Raw genomic sequence first — 15,063 nt, forward strand, 5'->3', positions numbered from 1 at the left:
TGAACAAATTTTGAAACTCTTCCCAAGAATACTGCCTTTACAAACAGAAAAGGCAAAAAACTTCCCTATTTTCCATCTAATTACAGCATTATCCACTCAAAGGATATTTCATTTTCTTAGGGTATATGACCCTTCCCCCTCTTTGCCTTAGCATTTTTTCCCTAACTGCTGAGAGTCTCTCTTTTGGTGGGTGAGTCTTTTCTCTTCATTTATTTAACAGGTAAACAGTTTTAAATCTTATTCAAATTTTCATGAAGATTATTTCTTTGTAAATTTCTGGCATGGCTGTAGAACAGTACATTCCTCTAAAGAAAAGCACAGAAATATGAAAGTTTTCCAAATAAAAGTAGATGTTGAGGGGCCCCTGGGTGGCTCAGTTGGTTAAGCGTCTGCCTTGGGCTCAGGTCAGGATCCCAGCATCCTGGGATGGAGCCCTGTGCTGGGCTGCCTGCTCAGCGGGGAGTCTGCTTCTCTCTCTCCCTCTGCTTCCCCCCAGCTTATGCTCTCTTGCTCCCTCTCTCTTGATCGCTAATAAATAAATAAAATCTTTAAAAAAAAATTGATGTTGAATGCATGAACCCTACATGATACTTCAGTTGCTAGTGTGTCTATTCCTGAATTTAGAAATATTCTAACATTTAAAGCTATTTCACAAAGTAGCAGAGCGAACATATGGCAAAGTAAAAAATAATGTATTTTAATTAGACATAATCAGAATCATAAGCCCATAGGGCTAAAAATGAGCTGAGAGGGTCAAATGATCTAACCATCTGTACCAGGTAAATACCGAGATTCAAAATTTTTCTGATAGGTAAATCACTACATTATCTTTGATCAGTTCTGATTTTTAAAAGTTTTCCCTATAAAGCCGTAATTGGTCTCTGTCTAACTCCCATCTTTTGGACAGTTTTTTCTTATGAGGTCACACAAAAGAAATCTAATCCTCCACAAAGTATAAATCCCTCCAATTATGTAAAGAAAGCCCCCAAAGTCTTCAGCAGACTATATGTTCCCAATCTTTTTATTACATGGTTTGTTTTCAATTCCCTAATCATTCTACCCCTTTGTTCTGAGCACATTCTAGCTTTCCTTATCAGTGTTAGAAGGGAAAGCCAAAATGGAACAGGATACACAGGAGGTCTTCCTAGGCTTTATGCTTCCATTACTGCATCCTAAGGTCATATTAGTTCTTCTAGCAGCCACATCACTCTGTTAACTAAGATTAAATTTACTGTCAACCAAAATTACTAAAGATATTTTGCACTTCTTGCTTTGTCCTCCTTTCCCATCTTGAGCTTGATTTTTTTTTTTGGAAAAGGGGGGCAGAGGGATGCAGATTAAGTGTAGAATTATAATTTATTATTATTTCATCTATTTGAAATATAATAGTTTATTATCCACTAATACAGGGACGAGCATTCAATATCATTTTGATTTTAAAAACCACTTTAAGAAATACAAAACTTTTATATAAAAAAGAACCTCCTTTATTTTTTATATAAAAAGTGCTTCCCCTTTCTGAATGATTTAATCCTAAAGCTATGAGAAAGAACCAAGCAAGACAGGCACATGCATAAAAACGGGATATTGGAGGCTGTTCAAAGTGAGGAGTGCATTCACACGGGGGAGGGGAGCAAGTGTAGTACAGAGTGTTGGAGCCCATATGGAAGTGAGCAGAACTTCTGAAGAGGAGAGCAGCCAGGTATGGGGTGTTAGAGCCTGAGTGGGGTGATGAAGACATCCACACTACAAGGTGGGCCAATGCAGCATATAAGAGCCTTTGTGGAGTGAGAAGTCATCTACGTTGTAAGATAGCCTATTACGGAGTGTCAAGCCCAAAGGGGGATAAAAGAGGGCATTTATACCATCCAGTGAGGTTCTGGAGCCAAGAAGGGTTAGAAAAGTGGCCTGGCATGCAACATCAAAGCCCAAGTGAGCTGAAGAGAACATCCCACACAAGGGAGTGACTAATGTTAAGATGCCAGGGCCCAGACCAGGTTATCTGCAAATAGGGAAGTACAGAGAGAGTGAAAAGACAACAACACAGGACAGATTGAGAGCCTAGATGGGGTGAAGGGGTACCTGTCGGGGAGGGGACAATGAGAGAAATGGAAGACTGCTTCCATGCAGGGGGATTAATGAGATAAGTAAGGAAGGATAAGAGAACCAACCAAGTTCTCATTCATGAAGAAGGGGTTTATCAATAGAAAGAGAAAAAACTAGACTAAACCCTGTTCACTCTGGATTAGAATTGGAAGTGTCGGTATGAATTTATGATCTGTGTATGTATGAAGACAGAGAAATAAATACAGATGTAAATATGTTGATGTATGTATGTGTATATGTTATGTACATATATCCCCTTATTGAGAAGGCTCCGATATAGAAGCATCCCATAGCAATGAGCACACCCAATACAAAAACTGGTGTATTGGGTGTGCTCAATATATCAATCTGGTTTCTTTCTCTCTTTTTTTTTTTTAGATCTATTTATTTGAGAGAGGGTGCACAAGGGGGGGAGGGGGAGAGGGAGAGAGAGAAACTCGAGCAGAGTCCCCGCTGAGCAGGGAGCCAGATGTGGGGCTCAATCTCACAAGCCTGAGACCACAACCTGAGCCGAAATCAAGCGTCAGATGCTTAACCGGCCAAGTCATCCAGGCACCTCACAAGATCTGGTTTTTAACTATTATTCTCCACTACAATACACCCGATCTTAGAGAAATGGGGCACAGAATATTGTACCAGAACAAAAGAAATTGCTCAATAACCACAGAGACTATCAAAAGGTAATAGTGTCAACTGGAGGGGACTCCCACTGGCCAAATCTGAGGCAATTTGAGCACTGACACAAATGATAATAACAGATTTAAAGCAGGTAAGTAAAAGAGTAAACTCTGAGTCCGTGCTGATATTAATAATTTTGAATAAAATGAAAGAAACTTTTCAATGGAGAAGTTTGGTAGATACTACCTTAATCATATAATAGAAGTAAACATCATCAGTAATGGGACAAAATGCAAATCATGTATCCCAAACAGTAAGATACAATGAATGACAAGCACAGAACATCACTTCTGTGCTACTTTTCCTAAAGATGTATAATCTGAAGTTACTCGTGAAGATCAAAGAAATGGAAATTAAGGGACATTCTTTAAAATAACTGGCCTATAATCTTCAAAAGTGCCGAGTCAAATAAAAAGTGAAGAAATGTTCCAGATTAAAGGAGAGTAAAGAGAAGGACAACCAAATTCAACCTGTGATTCAACTTTACTGGCACAATTGGTAGAACAGGAATGGGGCTGTAGAATTAAATATATCAGTGTTAATTTCCTAAGGATGTATTGTGGTTATGTAGGAGAATGTCTTTCTTTATAGGAATGACATACAGAAAGGATTCTGGAGAGTTGAGACATATATCAGCAACTTACTCTGAAACAATTCGGGGGAAAAAAACTGTACTGTACTTGGAACCCTTCTTTAAGTACGAGATTGGTTGCTGGAGTGGTGGGGGGTGGGAGGGATGGGGTGGCTGGGTGATAGACATTGGGAGGGTATGTGCTATGGAGAGCGCTGTGAATTATGTTAAGACTGTTGAATCACAGACCTGTACCTCTGAAACAAATAATACATTATATATTTAAAATAAAAGAAGATAGCAGGAAGGGAAAAATGAAGGGGACAGAAATTGGAGGGGAAGACAAACCATGAGAGACAATGGACTCTGAAAAACAAACTGAGGGTTCTACAGGGGAGGGGGATGGGGGGATGGGTTGGCCCGGTGATGGTATTAAAGAGGGCACGTACTGCATGGGGCACAGGGTGTTATACGCAAACAATGAATCATGGAACACTACATCAAAAACTAATGATGTAATGTATGGTGATTAACATAACATAATAAAATAAAATTAAAACAAAACAAAACAATGCCCCTGCTCCAAATAAGTCAAGGTCAAAATAAATGAAGAGCTCAAGATGACATCCACCCCATTTGTCTAAGTCCTGGTGTTGTGTGGATGAAAAGCAACAGCCAGGTATGACAACAGGTGACACACCCAAAGTAATAGCCAAATTCGTTAGCATTTTTCCATTTCTAAACCATTCCTGAAGAAAATCACATATGGGTTCACACGATCTTCGTGGTAGTCCAGCAGAGCAATCATGCCATTTGGATTCATGTTTTCACCAATAAAGAACTGGTGGTTCTTGAAATTTGCAAAAATAAGAATAAAATAAATAAAATAAAATAAAATAATAAGGATAAAAATAGCTGTAAAGGTTAAAAGAAATGAACGGGTAATGCATTTTAGCAAAGTATCTGATATTTTAAGTCTTTAAAAAATATAAGGTGCTGTTTTTATTTCTGGTATATACATATTTAGTACACAAGAATTGGCATACTACTACCCAATGGGTGAACTCTGCCCATCACCTACTTTTTTAAGATAAAGTTTATTTACTTTTTTAAAGATTTTATTTATTTATTTGACAGAGAGAGAGACAGCAAGAGAGGGAACACAAGCAGGGGGAGTGGGAGAGGGAGAAGCAGACTTCCTGCCGAGCAGGGAGCCTGATGCGGGACTCGATCCCAGGATCCTGGGATCATGACCTGAGCTGAAGGCAGATGCTTAATGACTGAGCCACCCAGGCACCCCTTTAAGATAAAGTTTAATTAGAATAGTTAAGTTTGGCCAGTGTGCATTGCCTATGGCTGCTTTCCTGCAATGATGGCCTGAGTAGTCGCAAAAGAGACCCGATAGCCCAGAAGGCGTAAAATGCTTGTTATCTGTTTTTTTCATAAGAAATTTGCTGATCTGGGGCACCTGGGTGGCTCACTCAGTTAAGCATCTGCCTTCAACTCAGGTCATGATCCCAGGGTCCTGGGATCAAGCCCCACAATGGGCTCCCTGCTCAGCAGGGAGTCTACTTCTCCCTCTCCCTCTGTGTGCTCGCTTGCACACTCTCTCTTTCAAATAAATAAATTGGGCCCCTAGGTGGCTCAGTCGTTGGGTGTCTGCCTTCGGCTCAGGTCGTGGTCACGGGGTCCTGGGATTGAGTCCTGCATCGGGCTTCCTGCTCAGCGGGGAGCCTGCTTCTCCCTCTCCCACTCCCCTTGCTTGTGTTCCCTCTTCTCGCTTTGTCTCTCTGTGTCAAATAGATAAATAAAACCTTAAAAAAAAAATAATAAATAAATAAATAAATCTTAAAAAACAAAGAAAGAAATTTGTTGATCTGTACCCTCAGTGAGAAAAACAAACTAAAATGGCACTTAGCATGCAACTCTTGATCTTGGGGTTGTGGTTCAAGCCCCACATTGGGTGTAGAGATTACTTAAAAATAAAATATTTTTTAAAAAGAAAAACAAACTAAAAATACAACGCTATAAAATGTTAAAATAGGGGCGCCTGAGTGGCTCAGTCATTAAGCGTCTGCCTTCGCCTCAGGTCATGATCCCAGGGTCCTGGGTTCGAGCCCCGCATCGGGCTCCCTGCTCCGCGGACAGCCTGCTTCTCCCTCTCCCACTCCCCCTGCTTATGTTCCCTCTCTCGCTGTCTCTCTTGCTGTCTCTCTCTCTGTCAAAATAAATAAATTAAATCTTTAAAAAAAAAAGTTAAAATAGATGATATAAGTGGGGCAAAATAATCAAGTTAGCTGGTTTCCATCTATCTCAATAAATTCAAAGCAATTGAAAACCATATGGTAATTTTCCTTTCCCTGAGAAAGTAAGCATTTCAAACCTGAAAATGTCCTTAGAGGTTCTAGGTTAAAATAATTTTTTTTCCAAATGGAAATACAAATTTGAGAATTACATGAATAGACTATACCTAAAGAACTTACTATTATCACTCCAGTTGTAGTTAATGCAATGCATTAAGGAAGGCATTCATTGCTTTGGGTCATAAGCAAAGCATATTTTTCCAAAATAAATCACATGAAAAGTACATTTAAGAAATCTCTACGTAAAAGGAACTGTGTAAAGTATTACAAAGAATTCACAAAAGACAAGACTGAGAAAACTTAAAACACAATCTAAAGGAATAGAAAAATAATCTCAAGGCTTATAAAAACCAGAGTTAAGTGCATTTCGCTATAATTTCTATATTTCTTTCAATTTTATGTAAATAAAATAGATCACTTTGTCCAGTTAACCTACACAAATCAAAAAATCCAAAAATGTATTACCTGAATTGGATGTTTACTAAATGAGGCTGGGAGCCATCTGATTGCCAATAAGTCTCAAGATTGTCATCTCGTAATTGATCCACTCCAAATCCTAAAACACAAGTGACAGTAAGTTTTCATGAACAAGAAAGAGCTATATATTCCAAATATAAAATTCACATTTGTCTAGAAAATGTGATAGATAGGATGGTCAATACTGTAAAATTTAAATTAACTAGAATTCTTCCATCCTCTTCACCAGACCTCAACTCTTAGAATATGCACACAAAAGTTTATATTAGGGCAAGTGTTCTTGGTTGTTGGCTTTAATTTTTAAAGAATGTCTTCTAAATATACTCTAAAGACAGCACATATTCAAACCCAGTTTCTTACACTTTCTATAAGGTGGTAGTAAGAATGATCCTCATGTCCTACAAAATCAGATTTTATTAAGTCCAATATGCCATATATCTTTCTTATGGCAACAAGAAGGACAACTTAAGAAATATTTTCAAAAGTCATACACACTTTGAAACCAAATGTTTCTGATTAATCAAAAATTAAATTTGCCTAGAATCTCATATCATCTAGCCATTCTACATAACTGAAGTAAAAATATCCTGTATTATTTTTTCTTGATTAAAATCATTATAATTCATACTAATTATAGAAATAACTTAATGGTAAAGTATGGATTTCTCAAAAATATTTAAGAGAAATAAATTTAATTTACATTTTAATTTTTTCACTAAGTACTATATTCATTATGGATCAAATTCCAAAGGTAGAAAAAAGAACATTGTGGAAAGTCTCTATTCCCCCTCCCACTATCTAGTTTCCCTCTCCAAATATAATCAGTATTATCAGTTTTTTACATACTGTTTCACAGATACCATACACATATATAAGCAAATGCATATATCTTTTTTCCCCTCTACACAAATAATGGCATACCTTACAAAGTTCTACACTTTGCATTTCTTTTTCACTTAACATATCTAGAAGATTCTTCAGTATCAATAATAATATTAATAATAATAGCAGCAAACACTGATATCACATTTACTATGGGCCAGACACATTCTAAGTATCTTACATGATTATATTAACATTTATTTAACCCATATAAAAACTCAGTTAACCTAAACAGCTCCCACATTTTTTAAAAGTTATACAGTATCTCGCTGCCTGGAAATATCATAATTATTTAACGAAAACTCTAGAGGACATTTAGGCTGTTTCCAATGTTTTCCTGTTAAAACAACACTGCAGTAAACATCTACCTATCTATAATCTTTAAGTGCATATTAGTATTTCTGGAGGATGGATTTCTAGGAATAGAACCCTGGGTGATTTAAATTTTTAATTTGATAAATATTGCCAAATTCTCCTCCAAAATGCATCTTTACCAATAATGTACAAAAACACCTATTCCTCTACATAACTAGTAAAAATTAGGGTATTCTGAAATCTTTACACTAGGTTTTGAAGACATAGTATAAAGACATTAAGTATCTATTTAATAAGGTTTTTTTTTAAGATTTTATTTATTTATTTGACAGAGAGAGACAGCGAGAGCAGGAACACAAGCAGGGGGAATGGGAGAGGGAGAAGCAGGCTTCCCGCTGAGCAGGGAGCCCGACACGGGGCTCGATCCCAGGACACTGAGACCATGACCTGAGCCGAAGGCAGACGCTTAACGACTGAGCCACCCAGGCGCCCCTATTTAATAAGTTTTTATATTGATTAGATATTAAAATCATTTTGGACATACTGAGACAAAATAAATTATGAAAGTTAATTGTACCTTTTTTAATTTTAATATGGGTACTAGATAATTTTAAATTACATATGTGGTTTGCTTTAATTTCTGTTGGACAGCTCTGCTGTGTACTCATGTTAAAATGCAATCATTCTTTCACATATTTACTAACCTGATAGGTGAAAAATTAGATTTCAAACTTTCATTGATCATTTATATTTTTTCTCATAGAAAATAACTATTCATAATCTCCTATATTTTCACTGTACTTTGGTCTTTTTATTGCTTTATAACTCTTCTACTATTATAGATATTAACCCCATGTCTGTTCCACGTGATCCAAATATGCTCTCCCCAGTCTGCGATTTGTATCTTAAATTTGCACATGCTGCCTTTACAGTATATACTAGTGAATGAGAGGGGTTTTCCCAGAGAAAATAATTTTTGCATTGTATTCTGAAGTAGTAATAGGAGTTAGCTAGGTAAAGAGGTAGAAGAGCAAGGTTAAAGAGCATTCAGTAAAGAGAAAAACATGTAATGGCATGGGAAAAGAAAAGTGGAATCTATCAGAAACAAAGGTAGGTCCTTTTGGAAGCTAAGGCTATACACATTGGATTAAATCAGGAAATGAGTCAGAGACATATGAAAGGAGTCAGATCATACAGACTAGTGCACTAAGAGATGAAGTATAAATTGTCTTGAAAAATAAACCAACCTACTGAAGAATTTTTAGTAGGTAAGTCATATGATCAGGAAATAATCAGATCAGGGTCTTCAGATAGATTCTTCAATGCCAGGAAGGGAGAAAGCCATGGTAAGCCATTGCAAGTGATGATGGTCTGAATTCAGACTGTGACCAAGGCAAATGTTCAAAAAATAGCTTTCTATTGCCCCAAAGAAAATCTTCTTAAAATATAAAAACTGAGCTCCTCCATTACTCACTCTGTAACTCTTAGATCTGTGCTGTACAATATGGTAGCCACTAGCCACATGTGGCTACTGAACACTTGAAATATAGCTAGTTCAACTTTAAATTTGCTATACACATTGGTTTTTAAAGACTAGTAAGAAATACAAAATATCTCATTAATAATAAGTCTACTTATATTGGTTTAAAAACATATTACAACTAATTTCACCAATTTATCCTTTTTAATGTAGCTACTAGAAAAATTCAAATTACACATGCACTTGCATTACACTCCTATTGACAGTGCTACCTTAGACCATGCTTCTATTCTTTCTTTATACATTATTTTTAGGGCTAATCCAGAATATTTACTTCCACAAGTTATAAGATAAAAAGTTGTTTTGCTACCAATATAAAGAGTTCTTAAGTTTTAAATACCTTTTTCTTCTTACCAGCTTATGAGCTCCCTAAAAGAAGATAACTCAGTTATACGACTTTTCCTTAAGAGCTCCACCATTAAATGTTCTATGATTAAAAGATCTTTTGACACTAACTTTATTTTAGCTATTTAGCTAGTTTTTTTCTCTTCATTTCACAGTTTTACCTGTGTGAGCTCAAAGAATTTCATAAGATGGTGTTTGTTCTTAACAAGCAAAATAAACATTAAACAAAAAACCTGAATAACTTATCCAGAATAAGAGATGTCCTGTAACTCAAGACTAATCATTTTAAATTTGTTTCTGAGATACTGCTTAGGAAACTACAACAGTACAACTAAGTAGGTGCAATCTCTACAATCTCGTCAAGAACCAATCAGTCTAAATCTTTACCTCTGGAGTACTAAGTATGATTATCAGCTTCTACTTCTTCAAAATATATCTCACAAACAGAACATTTTATAAACATATGTTTATGTGCCAATGCCATGACTCATAGAGTAAACTTCTTTTCCAAAGCTTCCCACTCGGTATTATACCTCGATTCTTCTAGCCCAAACGAAAGAACTGAAAGACCAATTTGTGATAAGTGCTTTAACAGGTACCATGATAAAGCACACAAATGATATGATCCAGAAAAAACTTTTGTATGATGTACTGATTCTTAAAGCAGTGGTTCTCACAGTATGGTCCCTGGACCAGCAGCATCATTATCATCTGGGAATTTAGGAATTCTAGAACTACATCAGAAACTTTCAGAGTTAACCCCTTTGAGAGTCTGTATTTTAATAAATCCTATAGGTGATTCTGATGCATGCTAAAATTTTGGAACTAATATTTTATGGCAAGTCCTCTCAACCTGGGCACTAATGATAGTGTGCACTGGATAATTCTTTCAGGGGCAGGGGATGCCCTGTGCATTACAGAATATTTAGCAGCATCTTTGGCCTCTATCCACTAGCTGTCAGTCACAATCCTCCCCATGCCAGCAGTTGTATCAATCAAAAACATCTGCAGACATTACCAAGTGTCTCCTATGGGGCAAAATCATCCCCAGATGAGAACCACTTCCCTAAGGAAAAGAAAACCAGCATTCACCTATAGTTACTGTTATTGCTTAGTAAATATCCACTCTTTTCTACCCATCCTCCATGGGAAGAAACTGATTCTGCACTCGTCATACTGGAGCTTAACCATGACTTGTTTTGGTCAACACAATGTGAATCAATGTGACACAAACAATGGTTTAATTTAATTTATTTTTAAAGATTTTATTTATTTATTTGAGAGACAGAGAGAAACTGAGAGAGAGGGAGCACATGAATTGGGGGAGAAGCAGAGGGAAAGAGAGGGACAAGCAGACTCTGAACCAGGCTTGGAGCCTGATGTAGGGCTCATCCCAGGACCCCGAGATCATGACCTAAGCCAAAATCAAAAGCTGAACACTCAACCGACCAAGCCACCCAGGCACCCCCAAACAGAGGTTTTAAATGTGCTTGCAAGGTCTGGCTTGGCCTTTTAAATTTTGGCACCCCACTAAGACATCATGCCTGAACACATGGAGCAGGCCTGGACCCAATTCACAACCTAGAGCCAAGTCATAACCAAGCAAGAAATAAGTTTTGTTGTTATAATATAGCACTGAGAGATTACAGTTGTTTGTTACACACCATGAGTGCAGCAAGAGCTGACTAACACATCAATAGATGAGATACATTTGACTAGCCCAGCTTAGATTGCCTTTAGGAGTAAAACAGCCATTGTCACCTAAAACATATCTTTTAACACAAATTCCTCACACTTGCTAAGGCATTATTATAACTAGGGCATTGTCTTTACTCTGAAGACACAAAGATAAAGAACATGCGGTCTCCGTGGAGGAGTTCATCTATCTAATGCACTATCTATGCTATCACTATTTACATTTAAACTAATTAAAAATAAATAAAATTTAAAATTTGATTCCTCAGTAACACTAGTCACATTTAAAGTACTCACACATAGCTAGCAGCTACCTCACTGTACAGTCCAATATGTTCTACTGGCCAGCACTGAGGAACTTAAGCAGATAAATTACAATATAAAGTGTTAAGTGCTATAATAAAGAAATGAAGAAATATGCACAAACGCAGGAAGGTTAAACAACATGCTACTAAACCACAAAGAGATCAACAAAGAAATCAAAGAGGAAATCAAAAAATACCTGGAGACAAATAAAAATGGAAACACAGCAGTTCAAAATATTTGGGAAATGGCAACAGCAGCTAAAAGGTAACTTTACAAAGATACAGGCCTGCCTCAAGAAACAAGAAAGTCTCAAACATAATCTCATCTTAAATCTAAAGGAACTAAAAAAAGAAAAACAAAGCCCAAAGTCAGTGGAAGGAAAGAAATAATAAAAAGCAAAGCAGAAATAAATGAAATGGGCTAAAAAACAATAGATCAATGAAACTAAGAGCTGGTTCTCTAAAAAGATAACAAAATTGACAAACCTTTAGCAAGACTCGTCAAAAAAAAGGGGTGGTACACCTAAATGGCTCAGTCAGTTAAGCATCTGACTTGTGATTTCGGCTTAGGTCATGATCTCATGGGTAAAATTAAAGTAAAGCATAAGGAATGTAGTCAATAATATTGTAATAACATATCTGTATGCTGACAGATGGTAACTACACTTACAGAAATGAGCATCGTGTAATATACAGAATTGTCGAAACATTATGGTGTCTACCTGAAACTAATATAACACTGCATGTCAAGGACACTTCAATTTAAGAAAAAAGAAAGAAAAAAAAAGAGAGATGAATTAACTAACTTCTTGATACACTGTCTTCTCTTCTATCCATCATCTCCCACTCTCCTAGTTTTCCAACTAGTTCAGCAGCTACTTCTTAGTTCCCTTTGCTGATTCTTATTCCTGCTGTTCTGCCAGATCTCTACATCTTGAAGTGCCCTGAGACTTTACTCTTTTTTCTGAATACAATCTCTCCTTAGGGGAGTCAATCCAGTCCGAGGCTTAGAATATCATCAATGTATTGATAACCCTCAACTTTGTGTCTCCACCCCAGACCTTCCCCCAGAGCTCCAAGCTTCTATACTCAATTGCCTAATAAATACGACACTAGAATGCTAATCTCAAAATTAATGTATCTGAATCATAACTTTTTTTTGAACCAAAACCCATTTATTTCCCCCCACCTCACTTAGGAAATAATACCGAGTTATTCAGCCATACACCTAAGAGTCAGCCTGGAATCTTTCCTTTCCTTTAGTAAGTCATGAGTTTTCCACCTCTAAAAATACATCTCAAAGCCATCATCTCCCTCCATATCAACCACCATCAGCTTATGCCAAGTCGACATCATCTAACACAAAGTACTGTACTAGTCTTTCCTCCACTGGTCTACACCATTACTCTCCCACCAGTCATTATTCTCAGTGGCCATGGTGATTTTTTTAAGAACAACAACAACAAAAAAGATTCTCCTTCTCCCTCTCTGCTCCTTCCCCCTCAAAGAATAAATAAGTAAATCAATAAATTCTGCCATAGAAATTAAAAAAAAAAAAGCCTCTGTATCAGATCATCTCTCTTTCCTGCTTAACATCTCCAGTGACACCTGTTTGTACTCCATATCCAAATTTTACTTCAAATCCAAATTCTACCAGAATTCATAATTTGGCCCATGTCTTATTATGTCTCCAAATTCATCTTCTACCACTTTTCCTCCTTACCTGCCATCCTCTAGCCACACTAGACTTCTTTCTGAAACTCAAACATTCCAAACCATTTAGCTTAGAGCCTTTGAACTAGCTGTTTCCTGTGTCAGCAAGGTTCTTCTCTGAAATCTTTGAACAGTGGATTCTTCTTAACATTTAGATCTCAGCACAAATTTCATTTTCCAAGAGAAGGCTTTCTTGATCTATTTATTATATTGCTGTTTTATTTTCTCCAGAGCATATATTGCTATTTAACCAGAAAGTTACTCAATGATCACAACTGTCAGTTATGGCATGAACTTAAAAAAATTAAAATTTTGTGATTTTTTTTTAAGAAAAACAGAAGAGCATCCAAATATGCCTCTCAAAATTAATTCATAAAAGCAATGTCTTGGTAAAATATATGAAATGAGTGGAAAATATGTCATGGATCAGATGTTCACAAAATACAGCCTCACCAAATTCTTATTTTTGTTGGCTTATAAAGTATCAAATATGGAGTCAAACACAGAAGATTTACCTCTTTGTCCCCTAATTTTGTTTCTCAAGATGATATGAATTTAGTGCTTATGAAATTAAATGATTAAGTTATTGTAATAAGACTGTGTTATAATGCTAGTAGTCACACAAATCTGACCTTTAGTTTTTCCAGTCTCTTGGACAGAGACTGACAATTGTGCTGAATTGTGGAATTGTTTTGTGATGTGTCTTCAACTAAGCTGAATCTACTAAATACATTCCAACTTTAATCTGAGTGAAATATTGAACCACTATTTCCAAAGACAGAATAATTTTGCAAAGCTCTATACCACCTACCACACTGTAACAGGCAAGTAAATTTGTACCTCCAACAAACAGTTATGAACATTTTGAAAGTTTATTAAAAGTCTTCCTTACATCACTTCTCACCTGAATTCTTGCATGTCCTCTAAATGATTTCTTTTAACCTTGCTTCACTTCAATCCATCCTCTACACTTCTCAAATGCGAACACTAAGTGTTTTACTCTGCTACTTAAAATTTTTCAATGGCTCTGTACAATAAAGTATCAACTGTTTAACGAAGCCTTCTATGATCAGGCTTCTACCTAACTAGCTAGCTTCACCTATGCCACTTCCCTCTGTTCTAGTTTTACTTACAATTTTTGAATGAGCTATGTTTGGTCTAAGCTCGACACCTTTGTGCATACTGTTCCTCTTGCCTTTATGTCTTTTTTTTTTTAAGATTTTATTTATTCATTTGAGACAAAAAGATACAGAGAAAGAGCATGAGAAGGGGGAGAGGCAGAGGGAGAGGAGAAGCAGACTCCCCGCTGAGCTGGGAGCCTGACGTGGGGCTTGTTGGGCTTGATCCCAGGACCTGGAGATCATGACCTGAGCCGAAGGCAGACACTTAACCATCTGAGCCACCAAGGCGCCCCTTACGTTTATGTCCTTATTCAGTGAAATCCTCTTCTTGTTCCATCATGAAGGACAAGCATCTCCATGAAGCCTTCCCTGATCTGTTAAGCAGAATCAATCACTTTTTCCTCTGGGCCACTACTGAGCCCATACTTAGTGGAAAGCAGTATGACACCATGGAACCTGACTGCCTTGAGTCACAGCATTCCCACTAATTATGTGATCATTGCCAAATTACTTAATCTTTCTGTATTACAGTTTCCTCGTTTAGAAAATGATAAAAATAACAATATGTACTGCATACACATGTAAAGTACTTAAAACAGGACCTGTCATTTAGTAAGCACTAAATAATAGTTATAAATTATTATACTGCATAATAATGACTAGTTTAAAGCTATAATTCCTCCACTAGATTGTGAACTCGATAGTAAAGATTCTTTTTTATCTTTTACTCTCTAACAGTATTACAGACTTTAGCAATTATCTGCTGCCTAGAAAAGAAAAATATCTGACCACAGAGAAGCAAAGGTTAAACAACCTTCTCATCCTGTTTCTCATTAATAAAGAGCAGTCATTCACTCTTTTTGTATAAAATGATAATCACCTAATGATAGTTCACTGAGGGACCCAAGGTGATGGAAGTACAATGTATGACCTAACACTGATGAACTGCATG

At 36.6% G+C, this 15,063-nt stretch overlaps 1 protein-coding gene across 5 annotated transcripts in view; it reads right to left on the reverse strand.

Annotated features, from left to right (window-relative positions):
• The window catches only part of ANAPC10 (anaphase promoting complex subunit 10), a 225,128-nt gene that overhangs the window by 198,093 nt on the left and 11,972 nt on the right, over positions 1-15,063 (reverse strand). For all 5 annotated transcript variants that reach the window (XR_012378036.1, XM_073892306.1, XM_073892305.1 and 2 more), the window contains exon 3: positions 6,184-6,274. Coding sequence is in view for 4 of the 5 variants with exons in the window: in XM_073892306.1 (XP_073748407.1) it covers positions 6,184-6,274 (91 nt within the window). In the remaining variant the exon portion in view is untranslated. The remainder of the gene's footprint in view (positions 1-6,183; positions 6,275-15,063) is intronic.

Source organism: Callorhinus ursinus, unplaced genomic scaffold (assembly GCF_003265705.2).
Source record: "Callorhinus ursinus isolate GAN/ISIS: 27379988/994484 unplaced genomic scaffold, GSC_fseal_2.0 scaffold4, whole genome shotgun sequence".
NCBI classification, from domain to species: domain Eukaryota; kingdom Metazoa; phylum Chordata; class Mammalia; order Carnivora; family Otariidae; genus Callorhinus; species Callorhinus ursinus.